Source organism: Homarus americanus, unplaced genomic scaffold, assembly GCF_018991925.1.
Source record: "Homarus americanus isolate GMGI-L3 unplaced genomic scaffold, GMGI_Hamer_2.0 scaffold41027, whole genome shotgun sequence".
NCBI lineage: Eukaryota > Metazoa > Arthropoda > Malacostraca > Decapoda > Nephropidae > Homarus > Homarus americanus.
In genome coordinates this window covers 1,556,252-1,583,312 of record NW_024745073.1, presented here as the reverse complement: position 1 = coordinate 1,583,312, position 27,061 = coordinate 1,556,252, and the positions used below count along the sequence as shown (strand labels likewise).

Here is a 27,061-nt window from a genome sequence, read left to right as displayed (position 1 = left end):
AGGGGTCCTACCAAGGTGTCGGCGACCCCAGGGGTACCCCCAGGGGCGCTGGTGCCCCAAAGGACCCTCTCGTGTGGTTGTGATCTCACGGGTTCTCCCAGGGGCCCTCCCAGGGTTGCCGGCGGTGTCAGGGGCAGCAGCACCACAGGGGCCTCCCAGGAGGAGTGACGATCTCAGGAGGTCCTAGTAGCTAGCAGTGCCCCCAAGGGCATCAGCGTCACCAGGGGCTCTGCCAGGAGCGTCGGCTACCCCAGGGGCAGTAGTGCCCCCATGTGCAGGGGGGGCAGTGTCCCCAGGGAAAGCAGGGATCCCACTGGCCCTAGAAGGATCTGACGGTGCCCACAGGGACTCTCCCCTTTTCGACGGCTACCCAATGGCCATCTCAGAGGCGACGGCGAACACAGGGGCCCTACCAAATGCAGTAGCGACCCCAGAAGCCCTCTCTATGGTGGAGACACCCCCAGGGGCCCTCCCTATGGCGGAGACGCCCCCAGTGATCCTCCCAGGGGCAGCAGCGATCCCAGGGGCCCTCTCATTGGTATTTGCGCCTCCAGGGACTCTCCCAGGGACACTCCCTGGTTCGATGGCGACCCCAGAGGGACTCTCAGGGGTGGCAGCAGGGAGAGCGGCGTCCCTAGGGGCCCTTTTAGAAGCCAGCAGGACCTTAGAGTCCCTCCAAGGGTCCACGGCGACCCCAAGGGCCCTAACAGAGCGGTGTCGCCTCCAAGGGCCCTCCTGGTTGGGGGGGCGGCCCCAGGGGCCACACCAGAAGCAACGGTGATCCCAGAGGCCTTCTGAGAGACGGGGCAGCCCAGGGGCGGCGGCGCCCACAGTGGGACCTCCCATGTGCGACGGCGCCCCCAACGGCAAGCTGAAGGGTAGTTGAGCCCCCTGGGGCTTTCCCAGTGGCCCTACCCGGGTCGGCGGTGGCCCCAGGGGCCCTCTCTGGAGCAGCAGCGCCCCAGGAGCAGCAACGATCTCAGGAGCCTTCCCAGTAGCTGTTGGCGCCCCAAGGTTGCCCTCTCAGGGGCATCGGCAACACCAAGGGCCCTCCCAGGGGCGTTGGCGACCCCAGGAGCTCTCCCAGAGGCGTTGGAGTCCCCAGGGACCCGACATGGGCTTCAGCGAGACCTGGGGCCCTCCTAGAGGCGTTGGCAACCCCAGGGGCCCTCTCAGGAGCCCATGCAGGGTACCTCTCAAAGGAGATGGTGCTTCCAGGGGCCCTCCCATGGGTAGCAGCAGTCCCACAGACCCTCTCAGGGGTGGCGGCCCCCTCAGGGTTTCTTAGGGATGGTGGTGCCTTCCGGGACCCTGCCATGGGCAGTAGCGCTCCCAGAGGCCCACCCTGTGGCAGAGAGGAGCCCAGGGGCCTTCTTATTGCAGGCGGGAACCCCAGGTGCCCTCCGAGGAGCTGTCATGCACAGGCCAACTGGCTTATTGCAGACCCCTTATTTTCTTATGAGGGTTGGCAGTGACCTCAGGGGCCCTCCCAAGATCGTAGGCGACACCTGGGGCCATCCCAGGAGCGTCAGTGACCCTAAGTGCCTTCCAAGGGGTGTCAGCGACCGTTGGGGCCGTCCCAAAGGTGGTGGCCACTCCAGTGGCCCTACTATGGGCTGCGGTACCCCAGAGGTCCTCAGCGGGGTTATGGTGCCCACACGGACCCTCCCAGGGGTCCCACCACCAGCGGTAGTTCCCAGGTCTTAGAGACGGCAGCACCCTCAGGGGGCCCTGGCATGGGCGACGGCGCTCCCAGAGGGCCCCCCTCGGGGCAACAGGGACCCCAGGGGCCCGAGCAGGGACGGCAGCGCCCCAAGGGGCCCTCCCAGAGAAGGTAGTACCCTCAGGGGTCCTCCCAGGGGCGGCAGTGCATCCAGGGGCCCTACCAGAGGCTGCCATACTCTCGAGGGCCCTCCCAGAGGCAAGGGCCCCTCAAGTCCCCGCCGCCCCAAGGAGATTCTCTAGGGGCGCCGCCACCAATGGCATGACTTCTGAGGGCACCGTCGTCCCTGGGAGGGCCACTGGAGTAGTCGACGCTCCTGAGGGGGCCCCTGGAGAATCGCTGATGCCCTAGGTCGCCAATGCCCCTGAGAAGGCCCCTGGGAATGCTGCCAGCCACTGGGAAGGCTGCTGGGATCGCCGACGCCCCTTGGAGAGCCCCTGGGGGTGTCACTACCCATGGGACGGTCTCTGGGGCTTCCGCGTCCCCTAGGGTTGCCGACGCACCTGGCAGGGCCCGAGGTCACCGACGCACTTGGGTTGGCCCTTCGTGTCTCCTATGCATCTTGAGGGCTCCTGGGGTCGCCGCAAGCCCTGGAAGAGCCCCTGGGGTCCCCACTGCCCCAAGGAGGGCCCCTGAGGTCTCCGATCCCACTGGCAGGGCCCCTGGTGTCCTCAATGCCCGAGAACCGGGGGGGGGGGTTGGTATGCCCCCGAGGGGGCCAGGGAAAGGGCCGCTGCTGCCCAAGAGAGGCCCAGGGAGCGGAGCTGCTGCCCCCGAGAGGGACCAGGGGAGCAGCACTGCTGCCCCCGAGAGGGGCCCAGGGAGCACTTCCGCCCCTAGGTGAATCCCTGGTGGTGCCACTGTCACTGGAAGGACCCCTGGGAGTATCACATGCCCTGGTAGGGCCCCTGGGAGTGCCACTGCTCCTAATTATAGCACAATCAAATCATGGACCATATATTCAAAATCCGCAAGCTCAGGAGTATGTGATTTTCAAAAAAAAATCTGATTTTGGGCCAAAACTGTCAAAAATGTAAGCCTTACCACCTAAGTCATTTTTCAACCAAATTATACTTCTCTCATTATTAGAATTTAAGGTGGTTAACTAATTAGGTACTTACACATTAACGCCAAAATTGCACTTTGATAACCCATTGTTGGCGAGAATTAACATTGAAAAATGTCTAAGTTTTCCAACATCAATATAACCACTAATCCCATTGCAAAGTATAAATTTTGAATTCTCTTAACAGTGCAAAACTAGCTTACCTTTTAGTTTATCTTCTCAATAACAATGCACAATTAACAATATTAAACAAATTCAAGTTTAGTAACTAAAATAAACAATTTTTATTTGGGGTACTGTGTATTTTAACTATTAGGCACTCACAAAATGAGCAACAATATGAGAAATTTAGTAAAAACTTCCCGGGTAGATGTATACTAAAACATTTTTCCTTAATGTTTATCTTTATTTCAACTTCCACAACAAGGAATGTTTCAGTGTAACAACTGAGAAACCCACAACCAACACTTGACAAAACTCTGACAAACCAGTTGGTTAGTAATGTTGACAAAATAGCAGCACAAGTTCATTAATATTCAAAATAACGAATGCTTTTCTTAAGTCACTTGAAATAACATTACCTTTTTTTTTTGTAAAATGTCATATTTGTAGTATAAATGGATATTGTCTAACTTCTGGAGACACCTCGAGAAGGTAGTATGGAGTCAGGTTATATCAAGACTAAATAAAAAAATAACTTTCAGCAGAAAAATACAGTTGAGGTACATTTATCACCAAAACCATTCCAGTCACATCTTACTGACTAAAGTCAGGAACAATTTCAACTTTAAAATAACTAGCAAATATTCAAGGGTATCAACCAAGTGTTTAGCAAAAATATATTTGGATGAAAAGAGGCTGTCCAGTATTTTAATTTAATATTCAAGTTCCTAAAAATTAAAATAAATTTATATCACAGGTGGTAGTTATAAGCAGATCCTGAGATATTTGACTTTGGGGAAAAAATCAAAACTAACCTAGAAAAAGTGAATTTACAATCATTGTTTGGAATCTGCCTCGCTTGGCATTTTCTTAAAGCTCAGAAAATATCTTCATGGATTAAAAGAGTTTTAAGCTTTTTACAAAATTTTTCTTAACATGACAAACTCCAAAATATACAAAGAAAAAGTAATACATCTATCCATACAAAGTTATTATAATAAAATTAAAGGAATCACAATTGCTAACAATGAGACCCTGTACCTTTATATCAGAAAAGGACTTTTCATGTTACTCTTTGAATCCTTCTCATTGGCTCTAAATTGAGGCCTTCTAATTTTCAGTTAATTCCTCTAACTTTGTACTTTACAGTACAAACTGGGAATGATGTACAGGTATTCCCTTGTGTAAAGGAATGCTTCTCATTAAATGTAAACTGTATCCAAACATTCTTTACAACTTTTCATTAACCTAATTTGTTTATTTATAATAAAAAATTTAATCATACAAAATAGTCTAAAGATTGTAAAATTCAAACATATCAATATTTGCAGTAGCCTCAGTATTTCCAAGTCCTCACAACCAAGAACTCTAACAGTACACTAATTTAAGTCAATTTTGCAAAATACTGTAGGAGTAATAATACCCAATCCACTGTGAAAAGTCTACAGTCACATACCTGTATGATAAATATATAACATTAATAGTAGTGTAACTTCACAGTACACACCAGGTGTATCGTAATGTTAAGTTCTTGTAACAATTCATTATCGACTTCACAATTAAACATACTGTATATGGGATTCACAATTTGGTCCGATTTCTGTATGATCTTTTTCACTTACATTAGTTTCCTTCACCTATGTGGTCTAGGATGAAAAACATTCTAATAAAACTATAAAAATTATTAAAATACATAAATTTCTGTTCCCTCACAAATGTGAAATATCCCAAGTGTGGTATTCAAAAGTACAAAACACTGAGTCTACTGTAATTAGAAATGACTAAATGAGCCTCGACAAAAGTTCTCAAAGAACAGCAAATTCCAATTCACACAATTAAAAGTAACAAAAATATTCTGTTTTGGAATAACAAAGATTATTCTTATACAAATATTTAATTATTTTTGTATCTAAAGGTATGTAAAAGAAAATATTGAAAATCAATATAACGGTCTTTAAATAAGCATCAAATATAGGTTCACAAATTCAACCAATACCGTTCTATTTTCATAAAACAATAAACTGTACTGCACTATAAGTGATGGACGGATATCTTAAATTATCAAACTATTAACAATACTACACCTCTGATTAACTCAACTTAAAGAATCAACAACTTTGTATCACTACCCACCATAAGAACATCCTAACAATTATCACAAAATACATTAATACTTAGTCTAGGGATTTGTCCTTACAGATGACCGCTTAATTTGAAGTAAATTGAGCAGCTATCCGTCTCTTAGTGCGAAGTTTACGAGCAGTTGGAGTGGACGTATTGGCAGTATCAAATTTGGAAAGATCACTGTTGCAACTGGACCAAGTATCATCAGCTTCCTCCTCTCCACAAACGGGGGGGTTTACCTGTTTGATAGGAAAATTGTTTCAGAATATTTACTATATATTCAGTTACACAAGGCAAAATACTTCCAGGAACGTAAATTAGACAAGATTAAAACTAATGAATACAAACTTCTAGACACAATCACCAAATTTATACAGTAAACTCCCTCCAACCTGGATTTGCTTAATCCAGATCCCTTTGCAAACCAGATTGGGGTCCAGTACCAGACACACGTTTCCCCAACCCAGAAAAACACAACTAAAATTAATGTTCAATAAACTATACTTTAATTAATATTTATTACTGCAATTTGTAATATATTGTAATTCACTTGCATATTAAGGATGAAATAACTCAACTGTGGGTGGAGGCCCACAGTCACTTCTCTTATTAAGAATACTAATGATTAATTATTGTTTATTACAAAATGTCTATACGTACTGCACGATTGAATTAATGTTTATGTATGCAAAATAAACCATACGATTCACTACGAACACGTGATGATGGTTCTCCATCTGAAACTGAAGACAAGACCCTGGCTGTAGCTGTAGAAAAATTAATGTACTGTATATAAAAAAGTGAAATGAAAAAGTGTCAGAAGGACGGTGGAAGGTCAACGTATGTATGCATGCACACATGAAAATAGTAATTTCTCTACATATGAATATGACAACACTTAATACGGTACATTAATACCTGTATTTTCATTAATGTTTAAGAAAGTAAAATTAAATTTCTACTCACCAACGGTGGTAAAGCCAAGAACATAGGGACAATATTGTTGTCTGAATTTTTACTCAGATGACGGCAAAGTGCCTAAATCGTCAGGTTCTTTTTTAGCTTTCAAACCAGCAATACCACCACTTATTCGTGTTGAATAGGACACGAAAATTCCATAAAATACCTGAAAGTTTTTATCCTAATCTGGTTCAAATAAGTGGAAACAAAAAGCCCGCCAAGTAGCAACTGTATATGTTAACAAGTTCACCAGCCCAGCAACCCAGAAAAGACTGCTTCAAGTTTTTTTTTCAGGTTTAATATTTGTACAATATTGTACAGTACAAAATATGAGTTCTTATTTATGTAAAAAATTTATTTTATTTGTTTATTTTTTATATTTTTTTCCATAAATATGAATAAAATAACTATGTATGTAAATTGAATCTGGTCCTAAATTAAGAAAGGTTTTATATATGCATCATAATTCGAGGCTTTCCTGTAAAGTAATTTATAAGTTCTCTACAGTACAGTACTTTATTATTAACATGCACTGTGTGCTTCTATTTTCTATGAACAGATGTATTATTTTAGTGCATTATACTTTGTATAATTCACTCCCTTTATTTTAGTTGTTGGGGCCTTGGCTGCGAGAAAAAGTTAATGGAAAGTGTACAAAGTATTATCCAAAGCATCCGTTCTAATTATGTTGGAAATCTGAATTTGGTACCAATAAAGGTTGGAATAAATTCTCCTATAAAGTTTTTCAATAAAATGTCCTGAAAAAATTATTTGGACATGATACAATGTTGGGATCAAATTTTTTTTTTTTTTTAAATACAAGAAATATTTATACTAGTCTATAAAGTCAGTTTCATTTGAGTTAGGAACACCATTTTTTACCAAAATGCTCATGAATAGTTTACCTAAATATTTGTTTAAATAAGTGCATACAGTACTATATAGAAAAAAATATGTGATAAGGGCCATCAAATGGAGGTATTTTGGGGACATGAGGCTTGACTGTCACTGTTTGTCACAGCTGAGATAGTACACACTGCTGCCAGGTGTGTGATTACTCATGGCTACACCAGATACTTGGCGAATACAGGTTTACCAAGAGCCATCGCCATGCTGTCAGGAGCATATGACTTGATAAAATTGAACTTTTTCCCTAACAGAAGTTAAAACCCTAAATAACTAAAATGCTCAAAAGGTATATAAAAATCATCAGAGTTAAATCTGGCTAAAAATTACAGTAGATTTGGTGTTATTAAGCAGCTTGAATTGGGGAATCCCCTTACCTCTATATTTTCCACACTGCAATATGGACCCCTGCCCAACTATGAATTTCAGCCAATTAGTCCAGATTAGAGAGTTTACTATGAGTAAAAACATGTATCAAATGTATCATTTTTAGTATTTCAAAAATTTTCTGTTAATGGTGTTACCCAGTATAATAATAATGGTTGCCCCTCGTGTAACAAGGATGGCCGGCCCAAGGGCCACCTAGGCGTCCGTTTATTTAAGGTGTAGAAGCTGTCGCCAACACCACACCCTAAGTTGATGGGTTGCATAACCAAGTGTCAAGAAATAGTCTGAGACAACCGGACAACTCGTCAACTCCACTGGCTAACCATTGCTACGGAACATGATCCGCAAGTCAATTAATATCCAGGTTCCCAATTACTACTGGGTAGACAGAGGCGATTGGCATAAAGAAACTTGTCCATAGTTTCACCCTACACGGGGATCGAACCCGGGTCCACTCACTTGCGAGGCGAGCATGATGACATAGTATACCCTCAGTACAACAGACACTGACAAAACCCAGTTATAATGGACACCTTAAACCTATCAGCAAAACCCTCAGGTATAATGACAGGTGTCAGTTATTGGAGTTGTTCGATAGTACAGTATTCATGCAATGATGAACCAAGAACTATAATACTGTATACAATAACAGCAAGTTGAAAATTATTGAAAACTTGAATAGTAAGCACCTATTATCATGTATGAATTTTCTACTCACCACCACATTTGTTACATGCTCCTTAATCCTGGGCTTGCCTACTGTACCCTTAGATCTCGCTACCAGGCCAAGTGGGGAAATTTTCAACCGTTCCCCACCTGTTAGCTATACGTTATGCAATGGTTATTTTTCAACTTGCAATCTCCGGATATATGTAATCATCTTTCTCTTTTTTTACTTGGGTTACACACACACAATCCTACAAACAAAATGAGCCCCAAAAAAGTATATAAAATCTGCAGCATGGAGCACTATTGCTAAGGAAGGTAGCAAAGCAGCTTCCCAGCTGGAGTAGATGCGAAGGTGATAGTCGAGACCACCAACCTCCGAGACTGCAACACCGAGTGTATAGTACACTAGCTTGTATCATTTTTGCTGTTTCATGCTTTCATTATTGTTATTTATATACCTTTATTATTGCCATTTTAAGTTTTTATGTTGCAGTGTACAGTGATATTACTGTTGACAAAATCATCAATCCCCAGAACTTTCCAATAAAATCAATATTTCAAGAAATTCCAAAACCATCACTTCATTCCAGGCCTACTTGGATGGATTTTCACACCTATTAGTCCAAGTTGGCAAGGGATCACTGTAATAAAAGTATCTTGTGATGCTTTAAGCACCTATTCCATCCAATCTAATTGAAGGAATAAGGTACAGCATGAAGGCGAGTTCTACATAATTCTTAGTGATCTGCAATAATACAATGACCAATTACCATTTGTGTATCACCACAGGTGGGTGCACTGGCAGGTGCCGACTCTGATGCAGACATCTGTGTAAACAGCTCTGGAGATGGCAATTCACTAGCACTTGGAGGTGTAGTATAATCTTCAGCTCCCTTGCTTTCCTGAAAGCAACATTTTATAGTCATCTCAAAATATAGTTTAAACGAGTTTCATTCCTACAGAATTTAATAAATGTATGTTTACAAAAAAAATATTATAATTATGATGTTTGGTAACCTTAACATTACTATACAGTACAATACAGTACTGTACCTCTTATATAGTACCCCAATACTACACAAAATGTATTCAAGGGATCATCACAAATCTATTGTAATAAATAAAACCTCTGTGCATTGGAATTGAAAACATTGCACCTAGCACCCACTGAGTATAGACCAGTGGATGATCTGTTACTGTTTAATTGTATGATGGTGCATGTGTGTAGTTAATATTGCAGAATATTTTTTATTAAATCAATCTTATTCTCATCAAATAGTACAGTAATAATATTTAACTCCCATACAGACCTATGCCATTTAAAGTTCTTAAAACAATAATTTGAGGTGCAACTATACTGAAACAACCTGGCCAGTGTACAGTATTTTTACTGTGGGCCTCAATGTATACCACACAGTTTTGTTAATGCTTCCTTCTGGCAGTGTTAAAAATTCTTGGAGATTAATTTATAATCAAGCTTCATGCTAATACAGAATATCTCCGTTAGCCGGAATTCCTCAAACCTGGAACTCTCTGATAGCCGGAGTTGAAATTTCTTGGAAAATCATACCCAAAGCCGTAATTTTCCGGAAAATTCCGGCTTTAGAAACGATTTTCCGAGGGGCACATTTTCCGGAAAATCCTGAGAACATTTTCCCAATAACCGGAAAATTCCGGGGATGGGAGAGTTTTTTCCGGGTTCGAGACGAAAATTAGGCGCATTTTCTGGAAATTCCGAGAAAATTTTTCTGTTACCCAGAAAATTCCAGGGAAGAGGGATTTTTTCCGGGTTTGAAGAGTCGTCTCATTACCTGGAAATCTCTCATTCCCAGAAGTGCTCTGCACCAATTGTTCCAGCTGACGGGGATATCACAGTACACTGTACAGGTATCCCTTGTTATCCGAATTGGTTAAGTACCTCAAAAATCTTTCGGATAGTGAATATCAGAACAAATGGTGAACATAAAGTTCAGCTCCCCAATGACAAGAAAGGTAAAAGATAAAGTAGTACAGACACTGCTGAAGAACATAATTTTTTCTATTTGGAATTTACAGTACACTATAAGGATTTTGTAAATAATACCGTACCTGCTTGGAGAGTTCATCAAGCATATGTATGGAGACTGGGGGTGCCATGGTGCCTACCAGTGGGGCAGGGGGGCTGGTAGAAGTAATGGCACCAACAGGGGAGGCTGCTACACTTCCCCAACTCATTGGAATAGTTGGTACCTAGATTACAGAAACTGTGTATTATTTTTTATACTGTATTACAATACAGCTACAACTACCAAGGGCAATGGTTTCCACTCACCCCTACCCTTCATAATAATAATATATGTAGCTGTTTTTTTTGTTTCTCAAAGTGTCAATTCTTCTAGAGAATTCACTAGCGTTTAAAACACACCCGAGAATTAAAAACTACTATAAAAAATATTACAAAAACTGACAGTTCAACCTGTATCATTTGTACAGTATATCCACAGACTTCAGCTGCTACATGGATGCAGACAATTGATTGTATAATCTGGGTGTTGTATAGAAAAAGAATCAGGTAGCATAAGAACATTGTGAAGTCAGAGGGTTTAGTATGTTGGCCAAATACTTAGGCTCATCAAATTATAAGTGCCTTAAAAATCATTAGGCACAGTTTAAACTTTATCCTAGCTTTAATTGGAAGGCAATGCAATTCGAACAAGAACGGGTATGTAGGAGTCCGTAGTGGCAGAGCAAAAATAGACCTGGCAACCATGAACTGCATATTTATGGTGCGCATCTATCAATCTTTAAGTAATTCAACCTTTAAAGCAGTGGTTCCCAAACTTTTTCTGATCATTACCCACTTTTCATATATGATCCTTATCCATGGCCCCCCTCTCCCAATCCATATCTCTGGCTGGCTCAGCTGCTGACTGGCTGTTCTAGTGTGGTGGGGCTTGGGATTTTTATGTGTACATAGCCTCAGCTTATGGCCCCCTAAATTTTGCTGGAGGGGCCATGGCCCCCAGTTTGGGAACCACTGCTTTAAAGAGTCGATTTCAAGCCTCATTTTACCAATACTCGCATGTCTAAATATCAGTTTAAATACAGCTCCATTTTCTCTGCTGTTAATAGATTAATTTTTTGAACTCGCAAACCCAACTTTCTTTTAACTGCCAAGACAACTACAGCTAAAACACGTAGGAAGAAAATACTCACCATGTAATGTGCAGGTGACAAAGGTGGCATAACTGGGTACTGTGGTGACCACATCTGACCCCACATCACAGAACCTCCTGTTGGTGCAGGAGACCCTGGATACACCTGTCACACATACAAGCAAAAAATATGAATAAATCAAGACAAGTCACTAGTTCAAGAAAAAGTAGTAAGCTTTACTCATCCTAATTCCAGATATTCTTTACTTTGGAGCACACTGAAAAGTATGAATAGGGTTGTAGAGCTATTTCAGCCTGTGGGCTGTAGATTTCCCACTGATGGCTTTTGTGAAAAAATACAAATACTTACAACAGGTGGTGATGGTTGATATGACTGGTGAGATGTTGGAGGATTCACACTCATCACTAGGTGACCATTAGTGTTTGGTTCTGGTGAGAAAGTAATATATCCATTAATTCTCAAAATATAGAATACAGTATTAATATAATTTATTAACATGCTTTCTATCTGAAAACAAAACTGAATAAAAGGGGGGTGGGGGGGTCCTGTATTATATTTCTTTGTAGTTTTGCTAACAGAACAACAAATAAACATGCAGATATTTATAAAATAAAAAGGGATGGTGTATCAGAAAAATGCTCGAGTGCCCATGGAATGTGGGATTCAGATTGTGACACTTATAAAATATTAACTTCAAATGTAGATGATACAGAGACAAGGCTGTGCAATTACAGCTACGCAGGAAAATTCCAGAGATGTGCAATTTTTCCGAGGAAGAGAAAATTCGTCTCAATACCCGCAAATCTCTCAATCCAGAAGACCTATGCACAAATTATTCCGGCTAACTGGGATATCACTATCATCATCACAAGTCACTTAAAATGGTATAAATCAGTTCCGAGATAATTCCGTAAATAGTGTACACTACACACCTTGTATGTAGTGCTGGTAGTTACAGGGTGGAGGTGATGTTATCTTGTGTAGTGGAGGTAGCTGGGAAGCTGGAGGTGGCTTTGCTTCACCGTTTTCATTTATTCGATCTGTATTATGACCATACAGATTTGTGCTGCAAATACAAACCAACTTTCAAATTGTCTTCAACACACATCAAGTATAAAGGCGCTTTAATGACCTCTTAAGATGTTAGCTCAAGCATGTTTACAAATGTGTGCTTAAAACTGTAATAATCAACTATTAGATATTTTAGGTTAAATCACAAAAATGAAATTAACCACCTCCTTGACTATGAAAAAGGAATAACATCAAAACAAAGAATTAACATTAAATTAGGAAATACAAGTGCTAGTATAAATAGAGGAGAGTTTCAAGTTGAAAGTAAGAATAACAATTAGACAGAGAAAGTTGAAAGGAAAAACACAAAATTGAACAATGGCAAGTGTTGATGTTGATACAGCATTCGGTGCTACACAACAAGGGTAAAATATTCTCACTGTTGAATTAATGGTTCTTAAAACCCAAATATGCTTAAAGGCCCTAAAGAGTCATCCCATTGTAACAGTGTAGTATAAAAACTGGTAATAAATTCTTGCCCTTACCTATTAGGAGTGGTGTTATTGACTGGTGGTGATGAAGCAGTGTCACGATGAAGGACAAGAATCCTCTTTGTTCCACGACCCCGGACTGTCACCAGGTCTCCTAAAGCCTGAACGAGAGCAACAATATTGGGAAAGCCATATGCTGCTGGACGGCATGCAACACCTGAAAAACAAAAAACAAGATTACAATATTGAAAAATAAACAAGTAAAATGTTTAATTACAAAGTATTTTATTTAAAAGTACTAAAATTACAGATTACCGTATCTGTCAAGATATGCCGTGTCAAAATTCAAGAGCAGCATGCGACCTCCAGCTTCATGAAGCAGGGTCAATAGATCCCGTGCAAATATCTGCAGTGGCACAAGGCTTATTTTGGCATCATTCCCTTCTCCTTCAATCTGAAATTAAAAATCATAGCATTTTATCTCTGCAAAAATTAATGAAGAAAAATTTAACAGTATGATGGCTTATCTGCAATACTGTTCTGCTGAATAATGTAAATATCAAATAATGTACTGGACAGTTTTCATATATACTGTATACTTACAGTTAACACTTCTTCTAAATCCCGTTTTATGATCTCTAAACTTGGAGGATGATTGTATCGATCAGTATACATCTGCACAAACTTGTCTAATGGGTAACAACAGGAAGGGTCATCCCACAGAAGTTGTCTCGACCTTAGCATTACATCATGGACATATCCACGGTCCACCAGAGTCACTATTGGCTCATCTCCTGCCTCCACCATCTGAAAATAATCACCACAAACATCAGTAATAAAGTTATCCACACATCAACATAAGCACTTACTATTTTGGGTGTTTCTTGATGTCTGTTCCAACCTAAAAATTGCCATTAATCAGCTGTAACCCAACACAGACCTAACAAACAAGATCACAAAGCCTTTAGAAATAATGCTATTCAGTACTCATAATTAATGTAAGTGCTGTAACATTTTGTCTTAAAACCATCAGATGGACAATACAATAAATCCAGACCCTATACTGTACTTATTGTACTTTATACCAGATTTGGTGGACAAGACGTGTTCATATACTAGTCACACTTATACAGTCTATCATAGGTCATACACTAGAGCAAAATTATTTAATTTTTTCAGGAGGAAATCATAATAAATCAACAAAGATGGCAAAGAAATTAATGCTAAAGGAAAGTCTGTTTAATATTCTTGTATGGAAAGCCAGATGCAACACACTATCAGTTGCAAAAGAGTTTACTTGACAAGAAGAATGCACAATGGCAGAGTGTAGCTACGAAGTGCGTTGATCTGTTGGAGAAGTGTTAAGTTTACGCATCAAAAATTCTAGGTTAAATGACCACCACATGCCAACATCAGTTTTCAATTCCCAGTGAACAACTACATACACTGGGTTGTGATTTAAGAAAATTATTCATCTTTAAAACTAATGAGACTGTGTCCTCGCCCTCAAAATTACTGTCCAAACAAACATCTTAATACTAACCTTTACGTGATTCCTTAGTTTTCCCATTAATTCCTCTAAAGAATTTGATCCATAATGATTGGGTTTGAGGGAATACCCATAGTAACGTGTAAACACTTGAGTCAGCGCAGAGAGTCTAATTGCTTGGCGTGGAGCACCTCTAACAACAACCGCAACCTGATCACCCAACACCCTCACACGCTCCCGTTCCACAAGCTGCAAATGCTTTTCACCATCTTCCTCATCATCATAAGCCTGAAAATTTCTATCATTAATATTACTAATACCAAAAACAAAATACCACCACCACTCAAGCTACAGGGTAAATGTAAAAACATCAATCAAACTTCCTATTTCTATTATTACAAAGGTTTGTACACGCACCCACTTTCCTCAACTATTGTCAGGTATCCATTCACTGGTAACCTTTCTGACAAGTCTAGTAATGTATCTACTCAGGTGCTGTACCCCAACAACCTCCTACCCACACATATTCCCATCAAAACCGTCCCAAAGTATTCAAGTTGTGTTTTGTTTTAGTTAACGGGTTGGGACACAATTTAATATGCAGTCATACAAGAAAGCCAAGTACTGTATCTAGTTTTACTGTAGCCTCCTCTTCCACTGCTGAAAGGACTGGTCCATAAATACAGGGTGAGTCAAAAGTCTCCATACAAAGGGATTTTGGAAATTTTTTGTTTCTTTTTGCAGGAGACATGCTGAGATGCCTTTGTCCCAAGAAGAGCGTATTGAGATCATTCTCCTGGCAGGATGAGGAAGCTGTCGCAAGGTTGCCGAGGATTTTAACAGAAGACACGCCCCAGGCGCACACATCACACATGACACCGTTGCCAAACTCACTGATAAGTTCCAGAAGACTGGAAGCGTTGCAGACCAACCGAGAAATGGCCATCCACAAACAGCAACCGATGAAGGCACAGCATAATAAAGTGATCATTTTGCCAATGTACGGAAACTTTTGACTCACCCTGTATTAACCTTTACCACTGGCTCAATCCTTCTGTAATTAAAAGCAATACTCATTCTTAGCTGAAGAATTGTCCTTTAGTTTGGTCATGGTACATCAAGCATTAAGCCTTTACTTTCATTAAAATGGAATGGAAAATTCCCTTACGAAGCATTTATGACAAAGCCGAGAAACTAGCAGTTGGGTGGGCTAGTGGATGAACATTGGGTAAGAATATAGGAGTAGAATATATCTAGTAAGGCAATTTTTCCTTTATGGCAAGGCTCCATTTGTGAAAAGGTTATCCAATATACTCAAGTCCTTATAACATCTAAGCCAAGCGCAATTTTTAAAATATTATATGGTAAATGTACAGTCTCGTTCAAGATTCTTCTTACACTGCTGGAGACAGTTGGCAACTCAAGGCCGTTTGTTTACTATAGTACGGAGTAAAATTTATGAATAAATGTAAAAGTGATCGGATACTTAGTACCCCGTTGCTTAATTTAATGGTTGGGCTTTGTTGTTTCATATTATACAGCTACTCCTCGACTTACGACCACCCGGACATACGACCGCCCCAGTCGTACCAAAAAATTTTCAAATCAAGTATTTTTGAGTCCCGACGTTAGTGATTGCGCTGTGTACTGACAAAATTTTCGTTTGTAATTCCCTTTAAAATGACTGGCATTCATAAAAGTGAGAGTTTTGTGGTGCTGAGAAGAAAAAGAGACACCCATTTTAGATTTTCTATGTATTATCTTCGCATTTTCAACTAACGACCTGGATTTGGGTCCCTAATCCTTTCGTAAGTCGAGGAGTGGCTGTATTATACTACGTACTATAGTAAACAAACAGCCTTGAGATGCCAGCTGTCTCCAGCAGTGTTCGAAGAATCTTGAACGAGACTGCACTTAAGATTTTACGGTGGGTTGTATTCCTTCTACAATCTTCTGTCTGATACACTGAACCCCAACATCCTTCAGATTAAGCACAAGTTTTTTCTAATCTAGATATACTGTACCGTATCTTTTTCTAAGACTCGTAACCTATATTAATTAAAAAATTTAATCTCCAGTTTTTCCTATGATATCTTATAAATTTGTGGTTAGAAAAAATATTTAAATCACATCACATACCTGCAAAATATCAGGAATGGCTTCAAAGAGCTCAATCAACTTGCTGAAGCCATAATCTGCCACCCTACACTGTCTTCCAAAGTGATGGTGATATGCAGGAATAAATCTGTTAAACTGCATCTTGCACTGAGGAGAATGACGCAGTAGCTCAACAACTTCTGCAGCAAACTGGCGAGTTCTTTCCATTTCTTCGGGAGTCTGTTCCCTCTTGGGAATGGCTATTGTAGTTTCAGTCCCAGATCTAGTGACTATCACAGTAGTTTCACTGACTTCTACTAAAAGGTCTTCTACATCACACACACCATAATCAATGATGCTCCATGGTCTAGTGAGAGCCTTCTCATAAGCAACAGGAAATGCTTCCAGAGTTATGGATTTAGTCGGCTGACCCTTTAGTACTCTTAAGAGATCTGACGAGAAACGTTTAATCTGGGCTTTGTGTGCTAGTGTGAGTATACGTTTGTTTCCATCTCCTAATACTTGGATGACATGAGGTAGAGCATCAAAGAGGTCAGCAAGCTTTGTAAATCCATAGTCAGCAACCCTGCACTGTCGTCCAAAGTGGTGGTGATAAGCAGGTATGAAGCGAGAAAAAGGAAGACGGCAGTGTGGAAAAGTTTTGAGGAGGTCCACAAGTTCACGTGAAAAAAGTGCTAACTGACCTACTAGAGGAGGACTCACACACCGGGCCAACTCTTCTGCCTCATCGATCACTTTGTTCTCTAACCACTGAATGTATTTGAATCCAGTTGTTGCAGTCAATATGCATACACCTGGTAAACATGAAACCAAATGTTCAATGGATACCCCATCTTCATATTCTTCAAGTGGCCCAATCTCTGCTTTATAACACTCAACCAAGCTAGCTAGTGGAAGAAAACCAGAATGAGACTGTAACAAAGAGTGAATACTAGCAGCCAGAGCTCGCAATGTCATGTTTATATTTGGAAGGCTGGTGCTCTGGTCACGTTCAGCCCATCCAACTGATTCATCTGGACCAAGACTATGTACCTTACAGAACCTGGAAATGTTACCATCGTCCTCTTCTGCAGATTCAGTAAAAACTGGAGACTGTATATGTCGAAACTCTGGGTGAAGAGACACCATTCTTCCAACATTGTTGTCAGAAACTGTCACAATATCCCTCATATTATACATTTCTGACACTCCTATGGTCTCATGGAAACGCTTTTCGTATAGTTCACGAAACTTGAACAGAGGAAGTTTCTTCCCAGGAACTTCCTGGAGCAAAGCAATAACTTTTGACCTGGAGGGGAAGAAAAAGAGGTATAAAAAAAAGGAAATTAAAAAATTTCACAACATCAATCATGATAAAATATAAATAAACTATAAGCAACATACCTCTTCAGTTCTGGAGAAGGTTGATTATGGTTGACATATGATATGATGATTCTTTTGGCACCAATCTTTTTGCGGTGTAACTGAGAAATGGCATATTGCGCATCCTGTTGTGAGGGTACACGCAAGGATGCAGCCAAATTACCGTCTGATTGTACAAACACCGAAACATGTAAAACCTGAAAAAGATTATCACTACAGTACTTACAGTATTTAATTTATTTATTTATTTTAAAGCAGAAACCCTCAGCCAGGCAACCCATTATGATAAGGGGTGAAGAGGACCCTCAAGGTTGTTGACTGGCTCCCTCGTGTCTACCAGGACTGTTAAGTTAATGACTTGACTGATTACCCAAATTTTCACCTCTGCACAACCTATACTGATGTTGACCTCCATCCTGGAAGGAATGGTGGGAAGAAGGTTTTAAACTGGTGTCCAACAAATCAGAACTATTATGCCAGGGTGGCTACATCCTCAATGTACTGGGGAAAAAAAAATCTGAAAAAAGTGAGGGGATATTGAAGGTGCCTGGCTGGAGGTTTTATAAAAAAAGGAGGGAGGTCAAGGATCAATTCTACATTTGTGGCTTAACACAACAGCCAGATAACCTATTCTAAGCAGAACATCTTTAGCTGGACAAATTAGCGTTTTCATGGATCCTTCCAAGTTAATAATTTGAAAGTCTCTACAGTACAGTACTCCAATTAGCAGCTGACATGTGCCAGCTGAGGAAATTGGCCACTATTATAATGGACTGCCAAGCAGAGGGCATTAAAAAGGAGAATATTAATTTCTGAACACAAAGCAATTTTTGTATAAAACAAACTTTCTTTAAACCATTTTCTTTTTAACAATGGCCATTGGTAGAATAAACTTTTGTACTGAAAAGTTAATTACCATGACATGATCCCGAAATACTGTGAAAAGTATACGTTTCATCTCTCGAGCATCTATATTTTGATCCAAGTTAGTTACTTGTAACTCCACAGGTATTTGTGGTGTACTTCCCAGGCTTGTCTCCTGTAAATGAGAAGAGAAAATAATTAAGTCTGCTTCTACACCAAACAGTATGCAGATCAGTATCACTGACTAGGCACAGGATAACTGTAAAAATATTACGAAGCAAAAATTAATCTCACGACTCCTTTCATACCCAAAACAGCATATTCACAGCATCTTTCTGCAAGACATACAATCTCAGGAGTCGCTTTTTCAACTTCATAAGTACGTATACCTTAATGCAGTCTTGTATAAAAAAATTAAAAAGATAAAATTCAGACCATAAATTACTTTTACTGCAAAATATTATACTGTAATTAATTATAAATTACAGTTAAAAGGCTTCAACATCAGTGACTTCTATTTATAGCCAATCAAAAAAACTATCCTTACAAGATATTTAGACGATTCGGCCGGATGAAGTATTTCGGCAACTCTACCGAGATAACAGGAGTTGCAGTGTTCATTCTGAAATTCATCGACCCCCAAGTAGATACAGTACACTATATCGGCGTTTCCCCGAGTTGTACTATAATGCATTCCGAGACCATATTCCATGCCGAGTTACGGTATATGAAATTCAGAGTTTCAAATGAAGAGTTATTGAGAGTTTACTGTATAAAAAGAGACTAAATTAATCTACACCATGAAGATGCCATAAAACCAGCTTGTTGAGGTGAGACATTGTAAGAGTCTGGAAACACAGGAGGAGGCAGAGTATTCCACAGTTTGGCTGTGTGCAGTATACACAGGTGGGGGTTGTAATTGATATAGTATAATTTTTTCTACTGTACTTCTGTCCCACCCAGTTGTGTTGGTTGAATATCTCAGTGTTTGGCACAAGAGTTTTTGATTTATGTTTTCTTATTTATGTTGTCTTAAGCCTCTTCCTACTGTAATGCAGGATGACGGGAATCAGGAACAAACCCACACACACATTCGTACAGTCATCCTGTATTTAATATCATTATCATTCTTACTGCTGTAATAGATCACTTATTCAGATGCTCTCCCTCCACAAGAAGTGTTCAAATATCCACATGGTTTACCCTCATTGCTTCACACATTGCAACATCACCCATCAGCAATGGTACATCTTTTTCTCTGCTTAGGATTTCCCCTCTGGTAGGGCCCATTAGGTCAATGACCACCACTTTATTTTTAGTAACTCCAGTAATTAGAAAAGTGTAAAAGATCGTGTATTTGAATGTTCATGTGTGTGAAGTACAGGTACAGTTGTCAGTCAAAAAACTACTGTATATAAAATTATCTTGGGAAAATCTCGGCATATCTGGCCACCTGCGTCACCTACTATGCCTGTGTCGCCTACCATGATGCTTCATTCTTCACCTGCAGTGCTGGTAAGTGTTACTTTTTTACATTTAGTTATTACATGTACACATATACTGTATGGGTCAATAATTAATTAATTAATTTATTTATTTATTTTTTTTTTTTTTTGTGGGAGGGGAAAAGTGCCTCAATAAGTCGAAATTTGGGATAACTCGGCAAGGCCAGAGACCCACATGTTCCCAGTTATCGAGGTTTTAATTAATTTCTTTTACTCTTCATTTCCCCCCCCCCCAGGCCCCGTTGTGGGTCAATGACCCATGCCCAGGTGGGCTATTCCCCATTAAAAAATAAAATAAAATAGTTTTCAAAACTTACCACAGTAGTTCCCTCCCCCAGGTGCAGTTCCCTCAAACCACAAAGGACTTGATTATGCACATCCGTGGTGGTGGTAGGACTCCATGTGTGCTTCATGGGACTGACTCCACTCCAGAGTAAAGGGGATGGACTCCTCATTCTGTTAAAAAAAAATCATTTATCTACATACAAGTAGTAATAGAAAAAAATACTGTATTATACTTACTGGTTTATATGAATAGATGACAAGAAGTGATGGGAAATTGTGTGTTTTGTGTAAACTGCTGTTTCTGACCACTTTGCTTTAGTGGGAAGATGGTTGAAAAAGAAAAACTTCTCACACAAGTTATTAAAGACAGAACACGCTTAGACTGAGGAACTTTGAATACAAGAAATCATAAACTCACCCATGGTGATACATCACAAGAAAATCTTTTAAAATTTAAACCTGTACAGGGGCACCCAAGTTTGCAGATTTTTATTTAGCGGTCCTCTATTATTCGCGGAAAATACCCTGGATGTACCCAAGAATGTCTGTGGGTAGTTTTAAAGTTGCCAGCATTTTTGCAGCTGGGACCGGGAGCCATTTGTTCTAGAGACAGTAATTTCCTTTACCTGTATTGTAAATGTGTGTGTGTGTGTGTGTGTGTGTGTGTGTGTGTGTGTGTAGAAACACACACAACACACAAATGATAATTGGAAAATCCTTTCACAAATAATCAGAAACAAACTTATCAAAAATGTGACAGTCTACCCTCAAGTCCGTGCTATATTACTTTATTAATAAAGCACAACTTGAGGGTAGACTGTCTATATTTAATAAATTTGTTTCAGATTATTTGTGAGAGTATTTTCCCATTATTATTTATTTGTATGTTTGTGTGTGTGTGTTTCTACACACACATACACATATATATACAATACAGGTAAAAAAAAAAATTGTCCTAAGGGCAAACACAAAGGGAATATACATTTCTTTGTACACGAGTAAAAAATCTCCTACATCCATCACCCCATCCTTCCCATCTCTATGGTCTTCATCCTGTTACAACCAACCTCTTGTATACTCTGTTTACCAAACTTTTCTCTCCCTTTCTTTCATACCTAGGTAAACTTGTGTATAGTCGAGGACAACAGTTCACTCCCCGTGGTGAAGCCGAGTCATAGGAATGAATCTCCAAACTGACTTATCCTGACTGCTTCATCTCATTTGGGATCAATGTTGCTTTATTTTGGGCGGAAGCGAACTGTTGACCGCGAATGTACAGTATTATCACAAAGAAGCTTGGCCATCACAATCAGCTTTGCCCCATATAAATGCATAAAACTTCTGACAAGGACTAAAAAATTTAACCTTTGCCTAGCTTTCATATACTGTAATTAAAAATTCCTCACTTACCTGGGAGCATTGCTAAGTGAATAAGAATCAGGAATTTTGTTACTAAATGAAAAGCTTGGTGGTGAACTCGTCCTGAAGTGCACTTCTGGAAAAAAAGTTAATATATGTAACCACTGAAAATCATTCCTTAAAATAACATGCACACAGGATTTTGCCCACTTTAAAACTTGGGAGCCTTGCATCTTCAAATGACTTCAACTTTGCCCATTACTGTACAGAGAAAACATTATTACTGTATATACTCATGTATAGTTCAACCCCAGATTGTTTGCTTAAAAAGCCTTAATTTTTCATATACAAGAGGGTCGCAAAGCATGAAAGGTCTACTACGTTCCTGGGATCCACACGTAAGTTGTGACTTCGCATATACTGTATTCCAGTCCCCCCTGTATATACAGTATGCATATAACCCTTTTTATACTAGGTAACTGACGTGCAACTTTAACATGAATGAACAGAAAATGAAAACTATGATTCCCGACACAGGTATTGGGGGCATAAAAATTATATCAAAACTACTACATGGTACATAATGCATACCTGTAAATAATACAGTGGAACACATAGAAACTTACTCTGGGAACGGCCTTTTTTGAACTGGTCTGGTGTTTTATCTAAGTACAAAGGCTGGGAGGCAGTGGAGTCTGGAGTATTTTCACCATTGTGCAAACTGTAGTCACGTGAGAATCCTGAGAAGTTTCCACTTACACCGCTAACAGCGGTCTGGTTTTGAGACTTGTAACTGCTGCTTCTCCACATTCGCTGTCTGAATTTCCACACAATATAACATTATTTCTCAAGAAAACCAAAGACATCAATTGTACAGGTATACCATAAGTGACTAATGAGAGGAATAAAATAAGAGTAAACATGAGCCAATATGACAAACTTTAGTCCTGTTACTGAAGAGAACTTTGATGCAAATGTTCAATTGCTCGAGTACGAAGAATTAACCCTTGGGAAATGATGAACTACAGTATTTCCTCAAGTAGTATGTATTCTGCACGACTCCATGGCCACAGTAAAACTCGAGAAAATGAGGGTCATTATTTCAGCAATGCAATACAATATTTGGAAATGCATTGACAAATAAAATAATGTGGTGCTATTTAGTAGCCCATTTTTTCCCCAGCCCTAAATTGAGGATTAAAGGCATGAATCTCTGCTGTGCACTATAATAAAATATTAATTCATTATTTCATGAACATATGGAATAAATCACTCATTACAATTGGATATAAAAGTTGATGTTGCTTGATAAGTTATACTGTACACGGTTTTCTGCACTCGGATCCTCCATAGGATAACAAGACTTTTTTAAATTGTATAAAAAATAAAATACAATAGCTCATTCTCACAATGACCTGGTCTGAAAATTTTTATAACACCTCCCACTGATTCCTGCATATGCAGAGCTGTGTTACAAATTAAAGAAAATATCAGCAAGGAAAATTGACAGGGTTTTTCAAGTACCACTGGAAGAAGGGTGAGGGTACAAGGTACAGTATTAAGAAAGGAGTGATCTTTGAGTTAATACACACAATACTGTATACCTTTATGTTAATGGTTTAAAATGTTCATTTAACTTTTCCCATAAAAAGAAAACCATGCATGAAAATTTCGTCCAAAATTTGTGGGGCAAGTAAAAAATATATCCAGGCAAGTAAATTTCATACGTCACTTGCCCAAGACAAATAGATGTTCCACATAATCTGCAAAGCCTGCCCTTGTGCTTTAGTACAAACAAGTGGTAACCACTTCTACAAGAGCACCAAGTAAAGCAACAAAAAAATCCCTGAATAATTGTTTAATGTTATGTTACAGGGTTTTGCACAAATTAAGATTTGGGTGGGTCAGTGACTGAACTGTTTGAACACTATTCTTTATTCAGAGATCAGTTCTCCCAGTAGAGAGCTACTCCAGGAATAGTGCATCGAAAAGAGGCCTAAATGTAGTAAATACAGGGAACTTGGATTAATTGTAATAAACAATTTTATATGTTTACTGAACTGGAGAGAATTAAAAGCAACACATGTACTTACGAATTATATGGTTGTTCTGAAGAGACAGGTATTGATGGAGTCTTTGCATAACTTTTGAAAGCTGAATATGGCTGCTGCAAGGATGGGGAGTCACTCAAGGGGTCCTTCACCCTCCAAGACAGACTGGTTGCACCCACTTCTCCCATGACTGGTTGCGAGGCGTTTGGAAATATCTGTAATCCTTCCGTCTTCACACACACTGGTATATCTGATTCTTTGTCACGTGCAGATTGATGCTGAGGGAATTTTCCTGAAAAGAGATTTGAAACGGGATGAAGTTGAGATGTAAGGTTTAAAAAATATGACGCATTGTTTTTCATCTAGTCCAGTTTTATGAAAACATTACAGTACTGTACAGTACACCCAATTGTTATACAGGATCCCTCACTATGCGGATGGGTTAGGTTCCTGAAAACCATTCCTCGAGTGAATTTTCTTATAGCAAATGAAAAGAGCGTATGGGAAAAAGAGGGCTCAGTTCCCCAATAACAAGTAAATCCCATCATCATACCTCAAAGACATGAAATCAGCTCATGAACAACAGAAACTACCTAACTAATGATAACTAGTACTGTACACAACTAATGTACATTAATAACATTAATAAAATATTATCTAGATCAAAATATGCAGCTAAAACCATTAGGGAAAAGCCAATTAAAGTTAAACAGCCACCACTTGCATAGACACTGGCCAGAGCTGAGGACTGTCTATAAGCAAATTTTCTTATCTTGAACGTTCGTACTTAATAAACAGTTTATTTTTAACAACAACATTGTGCACTAGAATGTGTATATTCTTTATCCTATTACTGTACCCCAGCCACCAATCATGGCATCAAGCCACGCCACTACTGTACAAATTTAGAATATGCAATATGCATTATGGAAATGAACTTACCAGCACATTTAACTTTTGGAGATCCTTCCTTGTCCAAGTTCTTGCCAAAGCTGCAATAAATATTACTCCCGTAAACGTCTTCACCATCTAGCCTCTTCTTGGCTCTGAAACAAGTTAAGTTTCATATACAGTAATGAACTGTACAAGATTATGCATAAATTAAAAATTGCAGATGCTAGAGGCAAGCTGTGCAATATCAGAACTATAGGTTACTGTAGCACCTGAAATTTGCAACACTGTACAGGTACACAATGAATGTTCACAAGTGACGGTAAATTTGCATGTCACCCGGGATTAAAATCTGATAATTTTATGGTTGCAATCAATAGTATAGACAATTCTAAAACTTTTCTTCTATGACGTATCTCTCGTAAATGACCTAACCTAGCTTCCTAACCAGGGGGGGTAGACACCCCCCGAATATACAAGCCATTTGCAAAGGAAATGTCACAGAAGTCTTAAAATTGTCTAAAGTATTTATTGCTAGCATAAAATTCTCAAAATTCAATACCAGGTGACTTATGCAATAATACCCAAGTGACATTTATTTTGAACTTTGAACATGCATTTTGGAACTGTCATAATATACAGTACACTACATGGAACTAAAGTACAGTATATGCTCATTATTTGTTGTGGGTGCATTCCTGACAGCCACAGTGAATGACAAACAGCAAGACTATTATCTCACCGACGTTCATGTAATCCCGTACTGTACTTTTTTTGACAATTTCCTCATTTTTCTTCTATAAATCATTTTCTTTAAGTCAGGAGTTCTCAAACTTTTTCTCACCAGGTACCCCGAGTTATCAGACCATTAAGCCGTAACCCCATTACCGAGAAAAAATATAGAATGGTACTGCATTGGTTATTGTAAAATTTTTGAAATAGTAATTTGTGTACTTTAAGAAGCAGTTGTACCAGTAACACCCCCTCGGTCCATGAACTGGACAAAGTTACCCAGGTCAACATTCGTTTTTAACCTAATGGGCAATTCGAATTTTTTACCATTAACACTAGGATTCTTTTAGGTATTATTTTAGCTTCAGCCGTCTGGGAAATGAAGCCCCCCCCCCCCAGTTAGATTAGATATAGTTCCTGAGTTCTGTGGCTAGGTTAGGTTGGTTTGGTTAGATTAGATATCTAAATACAAGGATGGCCCAAAAAAATTTACCTGGAAAATTTACATTTTCAACCATTATGGCTCTCGAGTTCAGTAATGTATTTTTTAATGGTGGTTTAGACAATTTTAAGACACACTTCTATGACATTCCCCTCATAAATGACGAATATACCAGGAGATCCAGAGGGGCTTAGCCCACCAGTTAGGTTAGGTAATTTTAGGTCATTTGCGAGGAAAACATCATAGAAAAGGGTCTTGAAATTGTCTAAACCAGTGGTTCTCAACCTTGTTTGCCCCATGCACCCCTTTCACCATATGTCAGAATGTCATTCCCCCCTCCTTTCCAAGATTGTCTGCCTCAAAAAGTGCATTCCAAATAATATGCATATAATACTGAAAATCCTATATTTTTTCCATATTAGTACATATACATTTACAATTTTACATGGATTATTTTTATAGTGGAGTTTTACAAATTAAATGCCAATTGAAAATGTTGATGGATTATAAAACTTGAATAAAAGTAAAATAGTTTTTTTTTTATTTATAATAAATTACTTAACAGACCAAACTGATGCATAATGCAATAAACAAAAAATTCAATAGAATACCAGGATATTGTAAATTTGTAATTAATTTTATTCGGATGAAGATTACAGTCAATGAGAAACCTGTGATTTTTTTTTCTTCGCCAATTCTGGGATACGCGGAGGAGTGCTTGAAAGGGCACAACGCAGGTCATTTTCTACCTCTAATCTACTACGTTGCTTCGCTTTAATTTGCAACAGAGTTGAAAAGCCTGACTCACAAAGATATGTCGACACAAACGGAAGCAATGCACGGATAGCTCTTTCTGCCACTTTTGGGTAGGAACCGCACATCAAGGCCAAAATTCTGTGATTGATTTCTCATCGAACATATCTCTTGCTCCCGAATCAGTTTCCCCCCCCCCCCTGAAAACCTGAATTCCCCCTCTGGGGGGAATTCTCCCCTGGTTGAGAACCCCTGGTCTAAACCATCAGAAAAACACACTACTCAACTCAAGAGCCATATTGGTTGAAACTGTAAGTATTCCCATTCCCTATCTTTTAAGATTAGGTTAGATACATTAAAAAAAACACCAAAATACACTAGAAAAATAATATCTCGTACCAATTGGGCAAAGGCGGATCCAAGGGGGTCCAGATCCCCCCCCCCCTTTCCACCAGAAAACTCCAATAACTATTTCTTTAATTTAGAATTGTACTACGGCATTTTTGTTAAGTAAAAAGTGTTTACCAGTAACTTCAGAATATCTCTTAATATCAA

General features: G+C 39.5%; 1 protein-coding gene across 3 annotated transcripts in view; it reads right to left on the bottom strand.

The window, feature by feature from the left end:
* Positions 1 to 3,180: 3,180 nt before the first annotated feature.
* Positions 3,181 to 27,061, bottom strand: part of LOC121878333 (meiosis regulator and mRNA stability factor 1-like) — a 42,923-nt gene continuing 19,042 nt past the window's right edge. For all 3 annotated transcript variants that reach the window (XM_042384486.1, XM_042384487.1, XM_042384488.1), the window contains exons 8-25: positions 24,631 to 24,734; positions 23,731 to 23,980; positions 22,264 to 22,454; positions 21,689 to 21,773; positions 20,311 to 20,449; positions 18,541 to 18,663; positions 17,646 to 17,821; positions 16,284 to 17,550; positions 14,199 to 14,432; positions 13,259 to 13,462; positions 12,971 to 13,109; positions 12,710 to 12,872; positions 12,086 to 12,219; positions 11,502 to 11,581; positions 11,193 to 11,297; positions 10,086 to 10,226; positions 8,768 to 8,899; positions 3,181 to 5,314 (exon numbers count right to left, since the gene is read on the bottom strand). In XM_042384486.1, coding sequence (XP_042240420.1) covers positions 5,159 to 5,314; positions 8,768 to 8,899; positions 10,086 to 10,226; positions 11,193 to 11,297; positions 11,502 to 11,581; positions 12,086 to 12,219; positions 12,710 to 12,872; positions 12,971 to 13,109; positions 13,259 to 13,462; positions 14,199 to 14,432; positions 16,284 to 17,550; positions 17,646 to 17,821; positions 18,541 to 18,663; positions 20,311 to 20,449; positions 21,689 to 21,773; positions 22,264 to 22,454; positions 23,731 to 23,980; positions 24,631 to 24,734 — 3,823 coding nt within the window. In that variant the 3' untranslated portion in view covers positions 3,181 to 5,158. The remainder of the gene's footprint in view (positions 5,315 to 8,767; positions 8,900 to 10,085; positions 10,227 to 11,192; positions 11,298 to 11,501; positions 11,582 to 12,085; positions 12,220 to 12,709; positions 12,873 to 12,970; positions 13,110 to 13,258; positions 13,463 to 14,198; positions 14,433 to 16,283; positions 17,551 to 17,645; positions 17,822 to 18,540; positions 18,664 to 20,310; positions 20,450 to 21,688; positions 21,774 to 22,263; positions 22,455 to 23,730; positions 23,981 to 24,630; positions 24,735 to 27,061) is intronic.